Below are 17697 nucleotides of genomic sequence, written 5' to 3'. Positions count from 1 at the left end.
GCACTTGCCAGGAGAGGCCCCTGGAGGTCAGCCGTGGAACTCGAGGTCACAGCTGACCCGGTCATTGCTCTGTGCTGGAGGCGACTCACCTCGCCTTGGTGAGATATGATGACTTGGCAAGACGCGGCTTTAAGTAATTCTGATCCGGGTGGCTGCTAACACTTCGAGAGCACGCAGAGCGAGGGCCGGGTGTTCCCGCAGTGATGGGGGAGGTGGGCAGTCACCACCCTCCCCGTACGGACGGGCAAACGGAGAGGCTAAGAGGACAAGGAGCCTGCCCAAGGGTGTCCAGCTGGGGAGGGGCAAAGGGAACAGGCCCGAGGCCATGCCTGTCCGGCCCCGCCCTGTTCTCAGTGCAGGAGCCCCCGCCCCTCTCCAAGGACAAGGACACTTCCTTCTGGCACCTGTGCATTCCTCTTCAGCAAGTAAAAGGAACAGGCTTGCTTTTTTGTTAATAAAGTAGAATAACGTTTATTTATTTAAAATTTTTATTATACATGCTGTATTCATGGAACATCAAGACCTCTGAAGGGACTCGAATTGGATATAAAGCGTGTCCAGCTGAGCTGGCTGTCATGCTTGGCGTGGGAACAGTTACACTGATGCTTTCTTCCCCTTATAGGTGGCCATCATTTTCTTGATTTCAGCAATAGCTTTGCCTGGATTCAGCCCCTTGAGAGAAGAGAAGAGAATCGGTATCACGGGGTAAGCGAGACCGAATGAAGAACCCAGGGCCTTGGGCAGACTCCCCCAGCGGGAACAGGGTCAAAGCAAGGTGGATGCAAACCACGTCCTTCCAAAGCCAGAGGCTCAGGCTCAGGGCTCTCCCGTTTCCATCTGCAGACACCTCCCCACGGCGAGAGCCCAGCCCAGGGCTGACCCCCTGAGGGCTGTGTGCTCAAAATGCACACACATCCAGGAGGGGGCAGCTTTTCCATGGCCACAGCCAGTGTCCCAACCAGCCAGCGGCCCCTGGGCCCTGACATGTTCCCACGGGCACAGGCGAGCCCTCACGGGTGACGGGGAGCGAGCCTAAGCGCCATCAGCAGTCTGACTGGCCGGCCACGCTGCTTCCGCAGGAGGCACCATGACTGAACCCCGCGAGGGAGGGAGACCGTGAAGACGTGGCAAAACGAGACAAGGACTCCTCCGAGGTTAGAAGGGAGTCCCCCCGTTGTAGCAGGACAACTCTAACCCTGACACTCAAGTGTGTGGGAAGAGGCCCAGAAGATGGGTCGTGAAGACCCTGAGCAGGAAGCGAAGTCTGTCGCCTCTAACACCCAGGAACTGGCCAAGGATACGTGGCCATGCCCTCTCGGTGGCAAGAAATTCAAGGGCCCTGAGTTTGTACGCGTATCTACCGTCAACAAGCATGCCGACTAAGGAAGTAAAGGAGGAAGGTGGCATTTGTAACAACTTTCTCCCTGGTGCCAAGCGCCCGGCTCTGCCACCTGGCCCTGCCCAGATACTCCCCCCAGGCCCAGCCCCGGGACCCCCCTGCTCACACTGGACTCCCCAGGGCCTGATGCTCTCTGGTCGGCCCCGGCCCCCCATGTTGGGCTATGGAGCTGGTCCAGGGAACTAGGATGCCTTCCGCGGACACCCATGGGCTGCTACGGAACACCGTGACCAGGATGCTCCAGATGGCGTGGACTTCCCTTACGCCATCTACTTGCCCTCACTCCGGGTACCATCTATACTTGTGACTGCCTCGTCCCACCCAGCTGAGAAACCTTTGTCCATTCAACTCTACTGCCAAAAAAGCACTTCCATAGTGGGGGAAAAAGTGTGGAAAGAAAGAAAAAGAAATGAGATCTTCAGAGAGAAAGAAAGGGAGAGAGGACACTCTTCAAAGACTGATATGGGTCTCCAAAGTAAATTAAGGGGAAAAGGCAGTGTGCGACAGAACAGGGCCCATGTGCATTTGGGGGCAGTGGGAAACCTCTGGAAGGGCCTCCGCGGCGCCCCCGCCCCCGTTTGCCGCAGGACTTAGTGGCCTGCACCTCATCTGGGGCAGCAGGAAGAGACCACTCTGGGAGGCGGGGGGACTGCTTTCCCAGCCCTGCCCTGTCCCCATAACGACCTCTGCAAGTCGCTGGCTGCCCCCCTCCCCCAACTCCCACCCAGGGCTCAGCTTCCCCGGCTGTGAAAGGGACCCTGCCAGCTCACACAATCTGGGCCTCGTCTCATCCCACAGGTCAGAGAGTGCCTCCATTCCTGTCTCCTGCAAAGGCGCCTACCCGGGGAACGCACCTCAGAAGCCCAGGCAGAGCTTTCGGAGAAACACGGCGGCCCGCCCTACCCTTGGAGCTGCCGTCTCTGACAGCCTCCCAGGCCGGACCCCGTCTGTGGGCCCATTTACTGAGCGCTCACTGTGCGCCAGGAGTTGTTCTAAGCACATCAGTGCCTTAACCTGCCCCACAAGTCAGAGGTCCCGGGGGGGCAGAGCCTGGGGAGCAGGCTGGAGCCTTTGCTCTCCCTCGCCTCGGGGCCCCCGCCAGGCCCCACTGCTGCCAGACCATGAGAACACCGTGGTAGAGACGGGGGTCCCTGGAAACAGTGTCGGCAAAAAAGCAGGGAATTACCCAGTCTCGATTTCCTGTTTAAGCTATGCTATCTCCCCCTACCCCTTTTTAAAAACTGCCAACTGGTTACCCTAGAGTTTTCCATCTTGCTGTCTGCTTCCTCGCTGCCTCTTTCAGGGACCCTGCTCTGCACAGTTTCTGCTGGAAGGGCAGCCGTGTCCTGGGCCACATGGCCCCGGCTGCTCCCTGCCTGACCGGACCAGGGCTGGCACCTGACCAGCGGGCAGCCAGTCCACAGCAGGCCATCCTCCTGGGATGCGGGCTGCCATGGACATGCTGACAGAAGACGGGCAGGTGGCGGGAGCCGAAGGTCAGGGTGAGTGCAGGAAGTGGGAGGATGAGCAGGAAGCGGGAGTGAAAGCAAGGTGAGCAGGAGCCCTGAGACGGATGGAAGCCGAGGAGAAAGAAGAGGCTGGCTGCGAGAGCACAGCACGTTGGCAGCAACGTTGCGAGCTGGAGACCCTGCGACACGGAGCTGGAATCCGGTCCCCACAGCTACCCGCCTTCTGCCGCCTTTCCTCTTGCGGCTCCTATCGAGTCAGGGAGAGCAGAGGTTCCTATTCGTGGATTCCTGGGGCATCCCCGACTCCCTCAGGCCCGCATGCGACCCGCAAGTAAACCTTTCTCCCGAGGGGGAGGGGCTGAGCCAGTCTGGGGCCAGCTAGCCCGCAGGCTCGCCCTGAGGAGCCCAGGAGGCAGGGCCGGGGGCCGCATACCTTGGGGCAGGTCCTGGTGCAGTTCATGATGGTGTGGCAGCGGTACAGGGAGAATGGGTCCTGCAGCTTGGCCAGGCGCTCCTCTGTGAAATCGTCTCTCGAGTCAATCATCCAGCGGTAGGCCTGGGGAGCCGGGGGGCTGATGAGCCATGCTGGCAACGTAACAAAGCCCCGGGGGAGCAGCAGAAAGGCAGTCCCTCAGCTTAGAGGCCTGTCTCTGCTCTGTAAGTCTTGCCACCTTTCAAGGAGAGGTCCCTCCTCTAGAACTCCTCTCAACTAACGCCCCCCCCTCCCCCGCCCCCGGCGCGCACCGCACCTGGTACCCTGGTGTTTCATTACATGTGATTAGGTATCGTTTCATTATCTTAAGGTGCTCGGTGGCTTCCTGCCCAGATTATGAGTGAGGGAAGGCAAGGACCATATCACATGACCCTGTCCTCATAGCACCAACCCACAGTCTCCCAGTAGACTGATGACTTAGGAGATGTGTCCGGAGATAGTATGTTCCACGGATGGACTCTTGGTCAGCCTGCCCTGGAGCCTGGCACAAGCCGGCCGGAGGCAGCTGACCGCCCGAGCACCGGCTGCTTGCAGTGAAGCGGAGGGGGCTCCGTGCCCCACCAAGTCACAGTGTGGGGGCAGAGGCCAATTGTGAACGCGCCTCGTTATTCGATCTTTCATGTGGATGGAAATCAATACTGCTAAGTGCTCACACAGCACGTAACTTCCCTTTTTGTGGGATGATGAGAAATGAGAACTTGTTTTTTGAAATTAGGAATCTGTGAAAAGCACTGACCACAGATGTAAAAAGCCCAGCTTTCTGGGAACAAAGGCAGTTTCTCTGCAGTGGGCTATACATATACGGCGACGGGCCCTGAAAGGCAGTGCTGTCTTCTTGTGAAGTAACCCTTAAACCCAGGACTCCAGGCTTTCATTAGCCTGGAAACCAGTTCCAGCCTTAGAAGCTGGGAAGCTGCCCCTCGACGAAACTTCTCTCCCCTGCTTGCAGGTCAGAAATCCCCACGCGAGGGAGCTGGGCGGCCACCCGACAGCTGCGGTCTAGGGACAGTGGGCAAGTGGGTAGGCAAGAGCCAGCTGCACCGGGGATACGTTTTAAAACACCTGCAAGGCCTGTTTTGCCAAAAAGCACGCGACCACCCCTCGGGGTGGCCCTCACCACACAGAAATGAGGTATTTTGCAGATGAAGATTTACTGAAAGCCCAGTGAGCAGAATGCAGCCAACTGCCCTGCTTGTAACGGATGCCCTTTGGAACGCCTGGTTTCCAACAATATACTGTCCTTTTGGACTTCTCCATTTTTTTTTAAAAGAAGATGTATATATTTATTTATTTGAGGGAGGTGGGGAGGGGCAGAGGGAGAGGAAGAGAAGCAGACTCCACACTGAGCGTGGAGCCCGACACAGGGCTGGCTCTCGGGACCCTGAGACCACCACCTGAGCCGAAACCAGGAGTCAGCCGCTCAATGGACTGCGCCAGCCAGGCGCCCCGGATGCGTCGGTCTGAAGCTTTCAGAGCAGCGGGGGAGCACCTACCTGCATGAGAACTGCAGGCCCCAGGTACTTGTCTCCGTTCCACCAGTAGCTAGGGCAGCTCGTGCTGCAGCAGGCACACAGGATGCACTCGTACAGCCCGTCCTGTGGGAGGGGAAGGGCGGTCAGGAGCACGCCAGCGGACGGGCGGTCACGTCTCCAGCTGGCTGAACGTCCTGTCTGCGGTCAGTGCACGAACAAAGCGCCCACCTGCAGGTGAGTTTTCTTGGCAAAATCTTAGGGGCGGCCTGCAGAGATTTATCAGATTCATAAAAAAGGTCTTGGAATCGAAATGTATGGGTTTGCTGGGTTAGAATCCAGAGTTCTTAAGTCCAAGCACTTATTCTCTAATAAACAATAACCTTTCAGTTATCTTAAAAAAAAACAAAAACAAAAATGAAAAACCCCACAAAAAACCAACCAACCCACCCCAAACACCTTACTGCCTAGAATGCACTCCAGGAGAAATGAGGAAGGACCTGCGTGCTGGGGCATCCAGGAGTCTACCCCAGCCTCTGCCCGGGCTGGCAACGGGGACATCATCCTAAATAAGCCCCATGCGCCGTACTCACTTTCCCTCATTTGATCATCACAACAATGCTATGGCGTGAGGACTACTAGCGTCGCAGAGAGGTCAGGTCATTGGTCCAGGGTCACACAGCTCCAAGTAGCCACGGCTGGGACGGGACCCCAGGCAGTCCGACTCTGGAATGCCTGCCTGCACTTGAACCCTGCCATGCTGACTCAATCTGTCCCCCCAGTTCTAACAAACCGGACTTTCTGATTTTGCGAAAAACAAACGGTTAAAAGCAGCAAGACAGAAGGGCACACTGACAGCTGACTGTAACAGATGACACAGAGTTGACAGTCATGATTGTAACCCTGAGTCTTCAACAAAATCTATGTTCTGTTCAGAGAGCAGATGGGAGTGCAAACTGCCTCACTGGTCTAGAAAGCATAGGGTGATGCTCATATTCTTTGACACACTTATAGAAAAACTTACAACAAGAAAAGGGAACTCAAATTTTTGGCTAGAACTCGAAAGATAAAGATGTTTATCCAGCCTTATTTGTAACACTGAGCAACTGGAAATAATTTCATTGTCCAACAGTAGGTAGAATGGTTAAATAATACACAATGCATTCAACTGAGGTAGCAGAAAGCAACGTCTAAGCAAATGCTTATGAAGAATTCTTAAGAACATGGGAAAATGGGGTGCCTGGGTGGCTCAGTTGTTAAGCATCTGCCTTCAGCTCAGGTCATGATCCCAGGGTCCTGGGATTGAGACCCGCATCGGGCTCCCTGCTCGGCGGGAAGCCTGCTTCTCCCTCTCCCACTCCCCCTGCTTGTGTTCCATCTCTCACCGTGTCTCTCTCTGTCAAATAAATAAATAAATAAAATCTTAAAAAAAAAAAAAAAAAAAAAGAACATGGGAAAATGCTCACAATAACATAAGTGAAGGCAGGATACAAAAGCATATTTACATTTTGATCCCAGCTACATTAAAAATGTAATGTAGCACATAAAAGAAAAAACAAAAATAGCTGTCAATGGACGTTATCCTTGGGTGCTGGAATATTACAGATTGTTTATATTTTAAAATAGTTATCTGTATTTTCCAATTACCCACAGTGAGCATGATGCCTTTTAAAACCGTGAGAAAAAGTTATGTTCAGCGTATTAATTTAAGGAAGTGAAAAATGCTTAACAAATTTTTGGTATTTAAATGTGTAAACTTGGTTATCTAGAAAACACACTCGGGGGGGGGGCCCTTCGTGCCCTCCTACTAGTGCATCGAGGCAGGCGGCGGTTCCTAGCTGGCGGCTTGCCTAAGGGAGGAATGCAGGAGGGTGAGTTGGCCGGAGAGACCAGAAACCAGGTCCGATCAGGACACCGTCCTGCCGCCAACCCCCCCCCCCCCCCCCCCCCGCCCCAGTCAGGAATGCGGGGCAGAGCCTTGTCCGGAGAACAAGAACTGACCCAGGAGAGAGCTGTCCGCACTGAGTGACATCACCCTGCGAAGAGTGCTGGGCATTCACGTGAGGGCTCTCCTTTCTTGAAGTGTTACAGGAAGAGGGGAGGGCCTCAACATTCTCCAAGACTTCTAAAAGGTACAGTGCATTTACTCAGCCACGTGCCTAACACACACTGATAAGTAACCAGCACCAGGGCCTCGGGATTCAGAAAGGAGTAAGACTCGGCCGCCGTCCTGGATGTGCGCTCAGCCTGCTCGAGAGGCGCCGGTCAGGGATGCTCTTCGGGCAAGTGCCGAATCGGAGGACCGCGTGACGTGCCGACTGTGACACACCACACGTCCTCGGCCCCATGCAGACATGCTGTCAGGACCCATCTGCTGGGTCCCTTTCCCACCGCCCCTCTCCACAAGGACACTGAATATGCACGGAGTGCAGGTGTAAATCAGAGGCTTCTCAGGGGGAAGAGGGCCAGAGAAGGAGACTGAAAACTTGAGAATGACCCCTTCACTGTAAGATGTCACAGCCTGGACACTGGAACGCCAAGAGAGTGACAGGGCCATCACCGCCCCACCCAGCAGTCCCCGGACGCTCGGCGTTAGGAAAGAACGGCAAGGTTCCAGTCCCCATTTGGCCACCACCTGTAACACAGGGTGGGAGCACGACTGCCAGGGGCCGGCACGTGTCTGACGTGCCCACACCATTAAAGAGCAGCTTTGACAGAGCTGTCACCTTGGCAAGACTCGATTATTTGCATACAGGTTTCCTCTGAAACAAACATTCTGCAACATGGTAATCATATGCCCTTCCAAGCAGGGCAGATGTGCTCCGGATCCTTGGTCCACTGTGGGCCCCTTGTGGGATCACACTACCCCCTGGCCCTGAGAGGATGGGTGTCCAGCCCTTGGACAGATGCTCTTGTAGTTCCTTTCCAGAATACGCTCCACAATGGTCTGCAGCGTCCCATGCTGCTACTCCCCACCCCATCCCCTCAAGCCAGGCTTCCTGGCAAGCATGTTTGCAACAAAATTCTTCAAAGCAAGACAATAAATGCGGACTAATGACCAGCTTCTCACGATCTTCTATAGACTGCAGATACTGCTGCTTGCCCTCCTGGGATTCGTCCTTCTTCTTCAAATAAGGTTCAATGGATTTGTACTGAGCGTAGAAGTTGCTCAAGTCCTGAGGTGAAGAGGAAGAAGAAGAAAAGAAGGGTCAGATTCCACCATCACTCCCTAGCTTTCTTATTCACCCCATTCTTGGACACTGCCCTTGGACTCCCTGGCTTTCTTATTCACCCCATTCTTGGACACTTCCCCATCCCACGCCAGCAGAAGTCTGACTCTCTTCCCTCAGTGTGGATCCATGCAAGGATGACAGAAGGAGAAATGGTCAGAGTGTTAATCGTGGCTGGGAAATCTCTCCTTCACCCACTTGGGTAACCTTCCAATCCCGCAGCCCTGTCAGTGAAGGTGCTAAGACACGGGGAGGCAGAGATTAAAGTACAACGTGTAACAACTGTTGCCTTCCCCACTGGTCTTTTCCACATGAATTCTTTGTAGTTATGGCCAAATTCTTGATTCTGGGGCTGTTCCAACTCTAAAATCCTATGCCCTGTTATTCCCAAACAATCCTCCCCAATGAGCGGCTGGAGAATCTTCTAGGCATGTTTATCTTCCACCATTCAAATTCCTTAATTAAACCCAGGAAAAAAGCCCGCCCTAGAGAACGATAACATAGATCTCTCTCACACACACCTCTTCCCTTCTCCCTGGAAAATAAAAAAAGGGGGTAGGGAGAGTGGGAGAGAGAAGGGGATGGGAGAGGGTGGGGAGGCAGAAACTCACGGGAACAAGATCCTTTATCACATACATATGCGGAAGAGGGTAGATTTTTGAGACTTTGTTGAGGTTGGTGTCGATCCTTCGGGTGCAGGCCAGGGTGTTGCCTCCGTTGATGTTCATGGCACAAGAGCCACAGATGCCTGAGAGAGAGAACGCATGTAACACCTGCTCACCCGGGCCTGGCAGTCCAGCTGCAAGCTCTTTCTAGAATGTCATTCCCCGACCATCAGGAGCAGCACCGACACGGAGTACACCTGCGGCAGAGGTGCCCTGTTGCTGTTCTCCTTCTCCTCCGTCTTCCTGCCTGGAATGTACATCTAATGACTGTAGTTCCAAATGCCATTTTGTGACCGTGAGGCAACAAGGGTTGGAATCTACACGCTACAGCCAGTGCGGGAGACAGAAGGGGACTGGGGTGCTGTGGGCATCATGGAGTTCCCACACCGGTCCTAGCGCCATGCTTCATGCATTTTCAGAAGTAAATTAGCACCCCAACCCCCACCCTCTTTTTATTTATTTATTTTTATTTTTTTAAAGATTTTATTTATTTATTTGACAGAGAGAGACACAGCGAGAGAGCAAACACAAGCAGGGGGAGTGGGAGAGGGAGAAGCAGGCTTCCCACCGAGCAGGGAGCCCAATGCGGGGCTCGATCCCAGGACCTTGAGATCATGACCTGAGTCAAAGGCAGACGCTTAATGACTGAGCCACCCAGGCGCCCCATCCCCAACCCCTTTTTTAAGAAGCCCCTGTTATTTGAACTCAAACTGTGACAGACAGAGCCCAAAAGCAAATCAACACCGTGCTGGTCATCTTCCAGCTGAGGCCTGGACATGGATTATCCACATAGAACTCTTAACTCTATTGTCTTCACTAAAACTAGCAGCACAGTGGTTGCCCCCGGGGACACGAAACCAACATTAACTGCATGAGCATTGCCTTTCCAGGGAGAAGAATGAACTCATGTGAAAGCAAAGCAAAGCAAAGCAAACCAAGCAAAAACAAGGTGCTGACCAAGGACCCTGAAAATGACACGTTTCTTTGCCTGGACTCATTTGCTGTGTATGGAAATTTCCTAGGTATTTCAGAGTTTAAAGAGGACTATGCAATCTGAACCCACTTCTCTGAAGCTTTTTGAAGATCATCAGGTCAGAGAAATGTGATTACTTGTGAAACCTGTACTGGGTTATCACTTTAGTAAGACCACACCCTCTTCTTCTCCTGTAAATCTTTTTTTTAAAGGTTTTATTTATTTGAGAGAGTGAGAGGGAGAAGCAGATGCCCCACTGAGCAGGGGACGTGATGTGGGACTCAATCCCAGGACCCTGAGATCATGACCTGAGCCGAAGGCAGACACTTAACCGACTGAGCCACCCAGGCGCCTTCCTGTAAATCTTAGTAGGCGTGTAAGAGAACACAAAGACCCATCATAAGCAAATACCCCTTAAGTTTCCCAAGAGACTGAATGCTATCAATATATTTACATGTGCCTAGCATCCAACCAGAGAAGTATGCTCTTATAAGAAATGGTATACTATTTAAAAAATAAATCCAATGAGTCGTCTCTGAAAAAGGCTCCCCTGGAAATTCTCTTAACAATCAATAAGGGAATAAAAAGTACTCCCTTTTTGATATTCATTTATATCAATTAATTAATATCATTCTGGGTGGGATTAATTAATATCATTCTGCCTCATACTTTTTAGTCCAGATGGATCGCATCATATGTTCCTGGCTCTGAAAAAGTCTTACGGGGAAAGGTTACTGAAAAGCATCTATATTTCCTGTGTTGCCAGGACTTACACGGGGAAGGCTGGTATTTAATTACAGCAGAACGTTCCCTGAACAGCAGGACTCAGCCAAACTATCCTAGTATCTGTCAGCATTTGGTACACTAAATCCCACCCTGTACGATCAGCTGAATCAAAGCAGATGTCTTAGAAGGAAGACTGAAATACTTGAAACATACAGCAGAACACAGACAAGAGTGATGGGCCAGTATCTTTAGTGACTTTTCCTTTTATGGAAGGTCATTTTAGGAAGAAGTTTCACACTGGTCGTGGCCCAAACTACCCTGTTTTGGTTTTATCCCAGGTCTTCCCAGCCTGGCCAGCAGAGTGTCCCGCCTGAGTGCAGATCTGGAATCCGACAGCTCTGGCTGACTCCTGGCTCCCCAACTAACTATCTATGTGTTTTTCTGGAAGTCCCTTAACCTCCCTGGGCCTAAACACTCACAGTGCTGGCCTATTCCCCTTCAAGTGCCCAGAACAGAGCCTGGCCCACTGACTGGGCTCTATGGCTGTCAGGAACCATCAGCCCTTGTGGTATCCCTTGCGATTTTTGCCACGTCCGAGTACTGCTGAAGGATTATTTATGAGTTTTCTTAAAATCAACTCATTTTTACTTACATTTATATTAAAAGACGATTATCACTGTTACATGGTCATTAGTAATTATATTTTTCTAACATGTCACATAAATATACAGCTATTACAGTAAAAAACGCTGGTCTGAACACGGCCTAAAATCAGCTCCTGTGGCACCAGCAGCACGCTGTGGGCAACTGTTCCCACCCAGAACGTTCCTACTGAGCAGCTGCTCTATACACATGTACACACGTAATGCCGGGAGCTGGGGGGGGCACGGTACCCCCTGCTGGATAAGGGTTAAGTGTGCATAAGCACCAACTAGAAACTCTCCACTGTCCCCCCCACCTCCCCTCCAGTGAACGAGCTCAGCGCGGTGCTGAGGTGGCTGCTAGCAGGCGGGAGCTAGTCCCCGAAGGGTGCGGCAGCTCAGGGGGGTCGCCAGATGCAGTAACCACGTGACATAAAGCTCCCAACGGGAAGAAAACTCAGAAACCAGAACCTGTACTACGCTTGGAATTTTTTTTTTTTTAAGATTTTATTTATTTATTTGACAGAGAGAGACACAGCGAGAGAGCAAACATAAGCAGGGGGAGTGGGAGAGGGGGAAGCAGGCTTCCCGCCGAGCAGGGAGCCCAATGCGGAGCTCGATCCCAGGACCCTGGGATCATGACCCGAGCCAAAGGCAGACGCTTAACGACTGAGCCACCCAGGCGCCCCTATGCTTGGAATTTTTGGTGCATTTACCCAAGGAAAGGAAGTGTGATGCCCAGCAAGGTCACCTGGCAGAAGGCCAGCTCAGTTGTGGCAGGCCCCGGAACCAGAGCCTAAGTGTCTAAAGCCTAACAAGGAAGGAAATGCTTACCTTCTCTGCATGATCTTCGGAAGGTCAAGGTAGAATCAATTTCATTCTTAATCTTGATTAAAGCATCCAACACCATAGGACCACATCTGACCAAAAACAACAAAACACCCCAGTTGTATTGATGGGAAGTTCAAACTCCCTGCACTTTATCATAATATGATCTGAGACATCTGCATACATTAGCGGCTCAGAATTTTTTCCATACTTTTATTTTTGTGTATTCTTACACATTTTGAGCATGGTGGAGTCGCACCGTGTATACATTTCTAGGAAAAGGAAAGCTGCAGGAGAGACAGTCCCCCACTACAAAGCGCTATGAGTGTCTATGCGTGTAGAGTGCAGTTCTGTGGAATGGCTCAAGCTCTCTGAGCCTATTTCTTGATCTGTAAAATGGAACTAATCTTTATGTCACATGATTGTTACAAAGATGAACTAAAAACCTGCCCTTTCCATGGCAGCTGGTGTACAGGCCAGTGCTCAACACACCTATTTCTGGCCGCTGCCCGTGCCGCTCGGTACTTCCCTATGCATGGCATTTAAAAACATATGCCCCCCTCCCCAAACATCCTTTAGCATGATCCAGACTTTTTTTCCTGGCTTTATTGAGGTATCATGGACAAGGTGTGGATTTAAGGTGTGCAGCATGAGAGTGCGGCACAGACCCTGGCCTATGTTGTGAAATGTCACCAGGATGAGATTAGCTAACACGCTGCCTTATCAGTCTTCTATCAGCAATGTGCAAATACCCCACCGCCCTACCTTTGCTAATATTGGGAACTGTGACCTTTAAAAACCTCTGCTATTTTGACAATTTTACTATTGTCAGTGTTTTAATCAGAGATCTCCGAAAATCACAGTAGCTGAATATCTGTCATAAAATCAGTGATTTTTCTGCACTCACCAACTGTTTATTGGAAGTCTGCTCTGTGCCAGGTTCTGCTCTGGGTGCTGGAGGTGCACCAGAGAACAGATGAAAATCCACGCCCGCATGGCATGTTTGTTCTAGTCGACTAATGCTGCAGACTCTGTCCGCCCGTGTTCTTTGCCTATTTATGAGATCTTGGGAATTTTTTTTTTTTAAGATTTTATTTATTTATTTATTTATTTATTTAATACCTTTTTTTTTTTAAAGATTTTTATTTATTTGAGAGAGAGAATGAGAGAGAGCGAGCGAGCACATGAGGGGGGAAGGTCAGAGGGAGAAGCAGACTCCCTGCTGAGCAGGGAGCCTGATGCGGGACTCGATCCTGGGACTCCAGGATCATGACCTGAGCCGAAGGCAGTCGCTTAACCAACTGAGCCACCCAGGCACCCAAGATTTTATTTATTTATTTGACAGAGAGAGAGACACAGTGAGAGAGGGAACACAAGCAGGGGAAGCGGGAGAGGGAGAAGCACGCTTCCTGCTGAGCGGGGAGCCGGATGTGGGACTTGATCCCAGGACCCTGGGATCATGACCTGAGCCGAAGGCAGACGCTTTACGACTGAGCCACCCAGGCGCCCCGGGAATGTTTTTTAAAGGAAATTTTTTTTAAAGCTGTGAACCTTTCACCTTCTCACCCCCGATACTTCACTTCTGATACTCCTGGTCACCAAATGCGTAGTTTCCAGAACCGAGCAATGCTGCAACACCAGCTGGGTGTCCCACATCATAACTCAATCTGCCCATTTGCACAGAGACAGCCTCAGGTCCTACAGGGGAGGGGCTCGGTTCACAGACTGCCCACCCTCCTCAGACCCTGCAAGTCTAGCTGTCACCTGTGCTCCGGATGGCTGGCTATAAATCAGAGATTCTCATGATCCCCTCCCTGGGTTTGATAATTGCTAGAGTGGCTCACAGAACTCAGAAAAACAGTTAACTTACTAGACTATGATTTAGTAAAACAGCCAAATGGAAGAGATGCACAGGGCCAGGTATGTGGGAAGGGGAAGCAGAGTCATGCCCTCTCCCTGCACCTCCATGAGTTCACCCACCTAAGCTCTCTGAACCCCATACTCCACGGATTTTAAGGAGGCTTCAGGGCCTCGGCATGATTGATTACACTGGCTGCTGGTTTAAATGATTCACCTCTAATCTCTCTCCCCTCCCAGGTCAAGGGGTAGGGCTCTGTGTTCCAAACTTCCAGACAGGGTGGGTTCCTCCCAGTTATCTAGGAGATTTCTAGAAATCACCTCATTAACATAAAGGCTGGTGGCTGAAAGGCTCTTCTTATGAATAACAAAAGACTACCCATTTTACCTTTATTATTTATCTGGAGCTATTTCAGGAACTAGGAGCAAAACCCAAATATTATAATAAAAGATAACTCTGTAGCTCTTATCTCTTAGGATTACGAGGGTTTTAGGAGGATTTTGAGGGTTTTAGGAGCCAGAAAAACCCTGGACAAGACCAAAATATATACCACAAATCTATTATATTTGATGCTAACCCTGCCCCTCCCCCCCCCCCCCCCCGCAGCCCTCAATCAGCAACTTAGGCTATTTGACTTCTAATTTGGGTAATGGAATTTTTTTTTTTTAAGATTTTATTTATTTGTTTGACAGAGAGAGAGAGCACAAGCAAGGGGAGCAGCAGAGGGAGAGGGAGAAGCAGGCTCCCCACCGAGCAGGGAGCCCGATGCAGGACTCGATTCCAGGACCCTGGGACCATGACCTGGGCTGAAGGCAGACGCTTAACTGACTGAGCCACCCAGGCGCCCCTTGGGTAATGGAATTTTTTAAAACACAGATTTAAATACTTACGTCGTTAAACTACCTTTTCCTCTTATGATACTATCACTGTTAAATCTAAAAAGACCACACCCCTTCCTGAGGTTTCATGAATACATAAAATTTTCTTCTAGTTTTTACATCTTTAAAATTAATTAATTAATTAATTTTTTGAGAGGGGGAATGGGGGGGTAGAGTGAGAGCATCGCAAGCAAGCTCCACGCCCAGCACGGAGCCCAAAGTGGGGCTCCAGCCCAGGACCCTGAGATCATTACCTGAGCTGAAACCAAGAGTCAGATGCTCAACCGACTGAGCCACCCAAGCACTCCTACATCATATTTTAAGGGCTGTGTCTCCCTCAGATGTCCTGTTACTGCTTTGTTTTTGTTTTTTAAGATTTTATTTATTTATTTGACAGAGAGAGAGAGAGCGGAGAGCAGGAACACAAGCAGGGGGAGTGGGAGAGGGAGAAGCAGGCCTCCCACGGAGCAGAGAGCCTGATGCGGGGCTCGATCCCAGGATGCTGGGATCATGACCTGAGCCGAAGGCAGACACTTAACGACTAAACCACCCAGGTGCCCCTACTGCTTTCTATTTGAATTCACGCTAGAAGATCCCAAGTTTTTGGAATTTATTTGATTTGTTTTACGGCCCAGTTATCACAGTGAATGTAGCATGCACACTTGAAAAGAACGTGTTTTGCAACCATTTGGTGTGATGTCTCAAAAATATTAATTAGAGCAAGATGAATGATAATGTTCAGATTATCTGTCTTTACTTAATTGTTCTACCCATTGCTGAGAGGACTGCAGATGTTTGTTCCTTAATTCTTGAAATTCTTCAATTCTGCCAACTTTGAAGCTCTGTTATTAGGTGTATACACATTTATGATTGACATGTCTTCCTGATAAAATGATCCCTTTATCATTATGAGATGTCCTCTTATTTCTGGCATATTCTTTGCCTTTTAGTAATCTGATTTTACCATAGCCAGTCTACCTTTCTTATGCTTATGCAGTTTGTATGGATATCTTTTATTTTCAACCTGTGTCTTTACATTGTTAAAAACAAAACAACAGGCCCAAATGGAGTCACTTATGCCAAGCCTCATGTCAAACTGAGACTTACCTTCAGTTTTGGTTCTTCCAGAGATGTAATTTAAAACCAGTCAATTAGGAATCACCTAGTTAGGCATTTGCCTAACTGATTTTGCCATCCTGTAAAGGAAAGTGACTTTGCCATAACGAATATGCTTTTTTGTTCTTTCTTCCCACTCCTGTCTGCCTATAAGTCTTTCATTTTGTGCAGCTCTGTAGAGCTCCCTTTTCTTTTTTTTTTTAAAGATTTTATTTATTTATTTGACAGAGAGAGAGACAGAGAGGGAACACAAGCAGGGGGAGTGGGAGAGGGAGAAGCAAGCTTCCTGTGGAGCAGGGAGCCTGATGTGGGGCTCAATCCCAGGACTCTGGGATCATGACCTGAGCCGAAGGCAGATGCTTAATTGACTGAGCCGCCCAGGTGCCCCCCCACTTTTTTTTAAAGTAGACTCCAACCACAACCCTGAGATCAAACCTGAACTGAGGTCAAGAGCTGGATGCTTAACTGTATGAACCACCGGCTGCCCCTTGGCACCTGGCAGCATCTAATCTATCTGCTAGATTACATGCTGCCTGATTCAGGAATGGTTACATAAAGCCAGTAAAATCTTTAAAATTTACTTAGTTGCAGGGCGCCTGGGTGCTCAGTCATTAAGCGTCTGCCTTCAGCTTAGGTCATGATCCCAGGGTCCTGGGATCGAGCCCCGCTCGGGCTCCCTGCTCCGCGGGAAGCCTGTTTCTTCCTCTCCCACTCCCCCTGCTTGTGTTCCCTCTCTCGCTGTGTCTCTGTCAAATAGATAAATAAAATCTTAAAAAAAAATTTACTTAGTCGAATTTTGTTTTTAACAATATTTAAAGTGCATTTCTTGTAAGCAGCATGAAACTTGGTTTTGCTTTTTATCTATCCTGACAATGTTTGCCTTTTAATTGGAGTGTTTAGTGCCTTTACATGGTGTAATTATTGATGTGTTTGGATTTGGGTCTCTCATTTTACTATTTTACTGCTTGTCTTTCCACTTGAGTTTGGGTCATGTTTTACTCTTCTTGGTATGATTAGTGATGCTGGACTGTACGTTGGTCCTCGTGAATAACATGGTGTAGAAACTCTGGATTTTATTGTCTCTCTGGAGAGCACTTTTTTTTTTTTTTAAAGATTTTATTTATTTATTTGAGAGAGAGAGAATGAGAGAGAGCACATGAGAGGGGGGAGGGTCAGAGGGAGAAGCAGACTCCCCGCCGAGCAGGGAGCCCGATGCGGGACTCGATCCAGGGACTCCAGGATCATGACCTGAGCCGAAGGCAGTCGCTTAACCAACTGAGCCACCCAGGCGCCCGAAGAGCACTGATTTTTAAAATAGTTTTTAATTTAAGTAGGCTCCATGCCCAACATGGGGCTTGAAGTCACAACCCTGAGATCAAGAGTTGCATGCTCTACCAAGAGTTGCATGCTCTCTTGCTGAGCCAGCCAGATGCCCCTGATTTTGTTTTGAAGACTTTCTTTCTTTTTCTTTCTTTCTTTTTCTTTTCTTTCTTTCTTTCTTTCTTTTTCTTTCCTTCCTTCCTTCCTTCCTTTCTATCTATCTATCTATCATCTATCTATCTATCTATCATCTATCTATCTATCTATCTATCATCTATCTATCTATCATCTATCTATCTATCTATCATCTATCTATCATCTATCTATCTATCATCTATCTATCATCTATCTATCTATCTATCTATCTATCATCTATCTATCTATCTATCATCTATCTATCTATCTATCATCTATCTATCATCTATCTATCTATCTATCATCTATCTATCTATCATCTATCTATCTATCTATCATCTATCTATCTATCTATCATCTATCTATCTATCATCTATCTATCTATCTATCATCTATCTATCTATCATCTATCTAACTATCTATCATCTATCTATCTATCTATCATCTATCTATCTATCATCTATCTATCTATCATCTATCTATCTATCATCTATCTA

General features: G+C 49.4%; 1 protein-coding gene across 1 annotated transcript in view; it reads right to left on the bottom strand.

The window, feature by feature from the left end:
- Nucleotides 1-444: 444 nt before the first annotated feature.
- Nucleotides 445-17697, bottom strand: part of SDHB (succinate dehydrogenase complex iron sulfur subunit B) — a 29905-nt gene continuing 12652 nt past the window's right edge. The window contains exons 3-8 of the mRNA XM_036066982.2: nucleotides 11900-11985; nucleotides 8672-8808; nucleotides 7890-8006; nucleotides 4855-4956; nucleotides 3302-3424; nucleotides 445-672 (exon numbers count right to left, since the gene is read on the bottom strand). Of these exons, the coding sequence (XP_035922875.1) occupies nucleotides 595-672; nucleotides 3302-3424; nucleotides 4855-4956; nucleotides 7890-8006; nucleotides 8672-8808; nucleotides 11900-11985 (643 nt within the window). The 3' untranslated portion in view covers nucleotides 445-594. The remainder of the gene's footprint in view (nucleotides 673-3301; nucleotides 3425-4854; nucleotides 4957-7889; nucleotides 8007-8671; nucleotides 8809-11899; nucleotides 11986-17697) is intronic.

Source organism: Halichoerus grypus, chromosome 5 (assembly GCF_964656455.1).
Source record: "Halichoerus grypus chromosome 5, mHalGry1.hap1.1, whole genome shotgun sequence".
In the NCBI taxonomy this organism is placed as follows: Eukaryota; Metazoa; Chordata; class Mammalia; order Carnivora; family Phocidae; genus Halichoerus; species Halichoerus grypus.
Note: the sequence above shows the minus strand (reverse complement) of the source record. Positions and strands in the feature narration are given on the sequence as shown.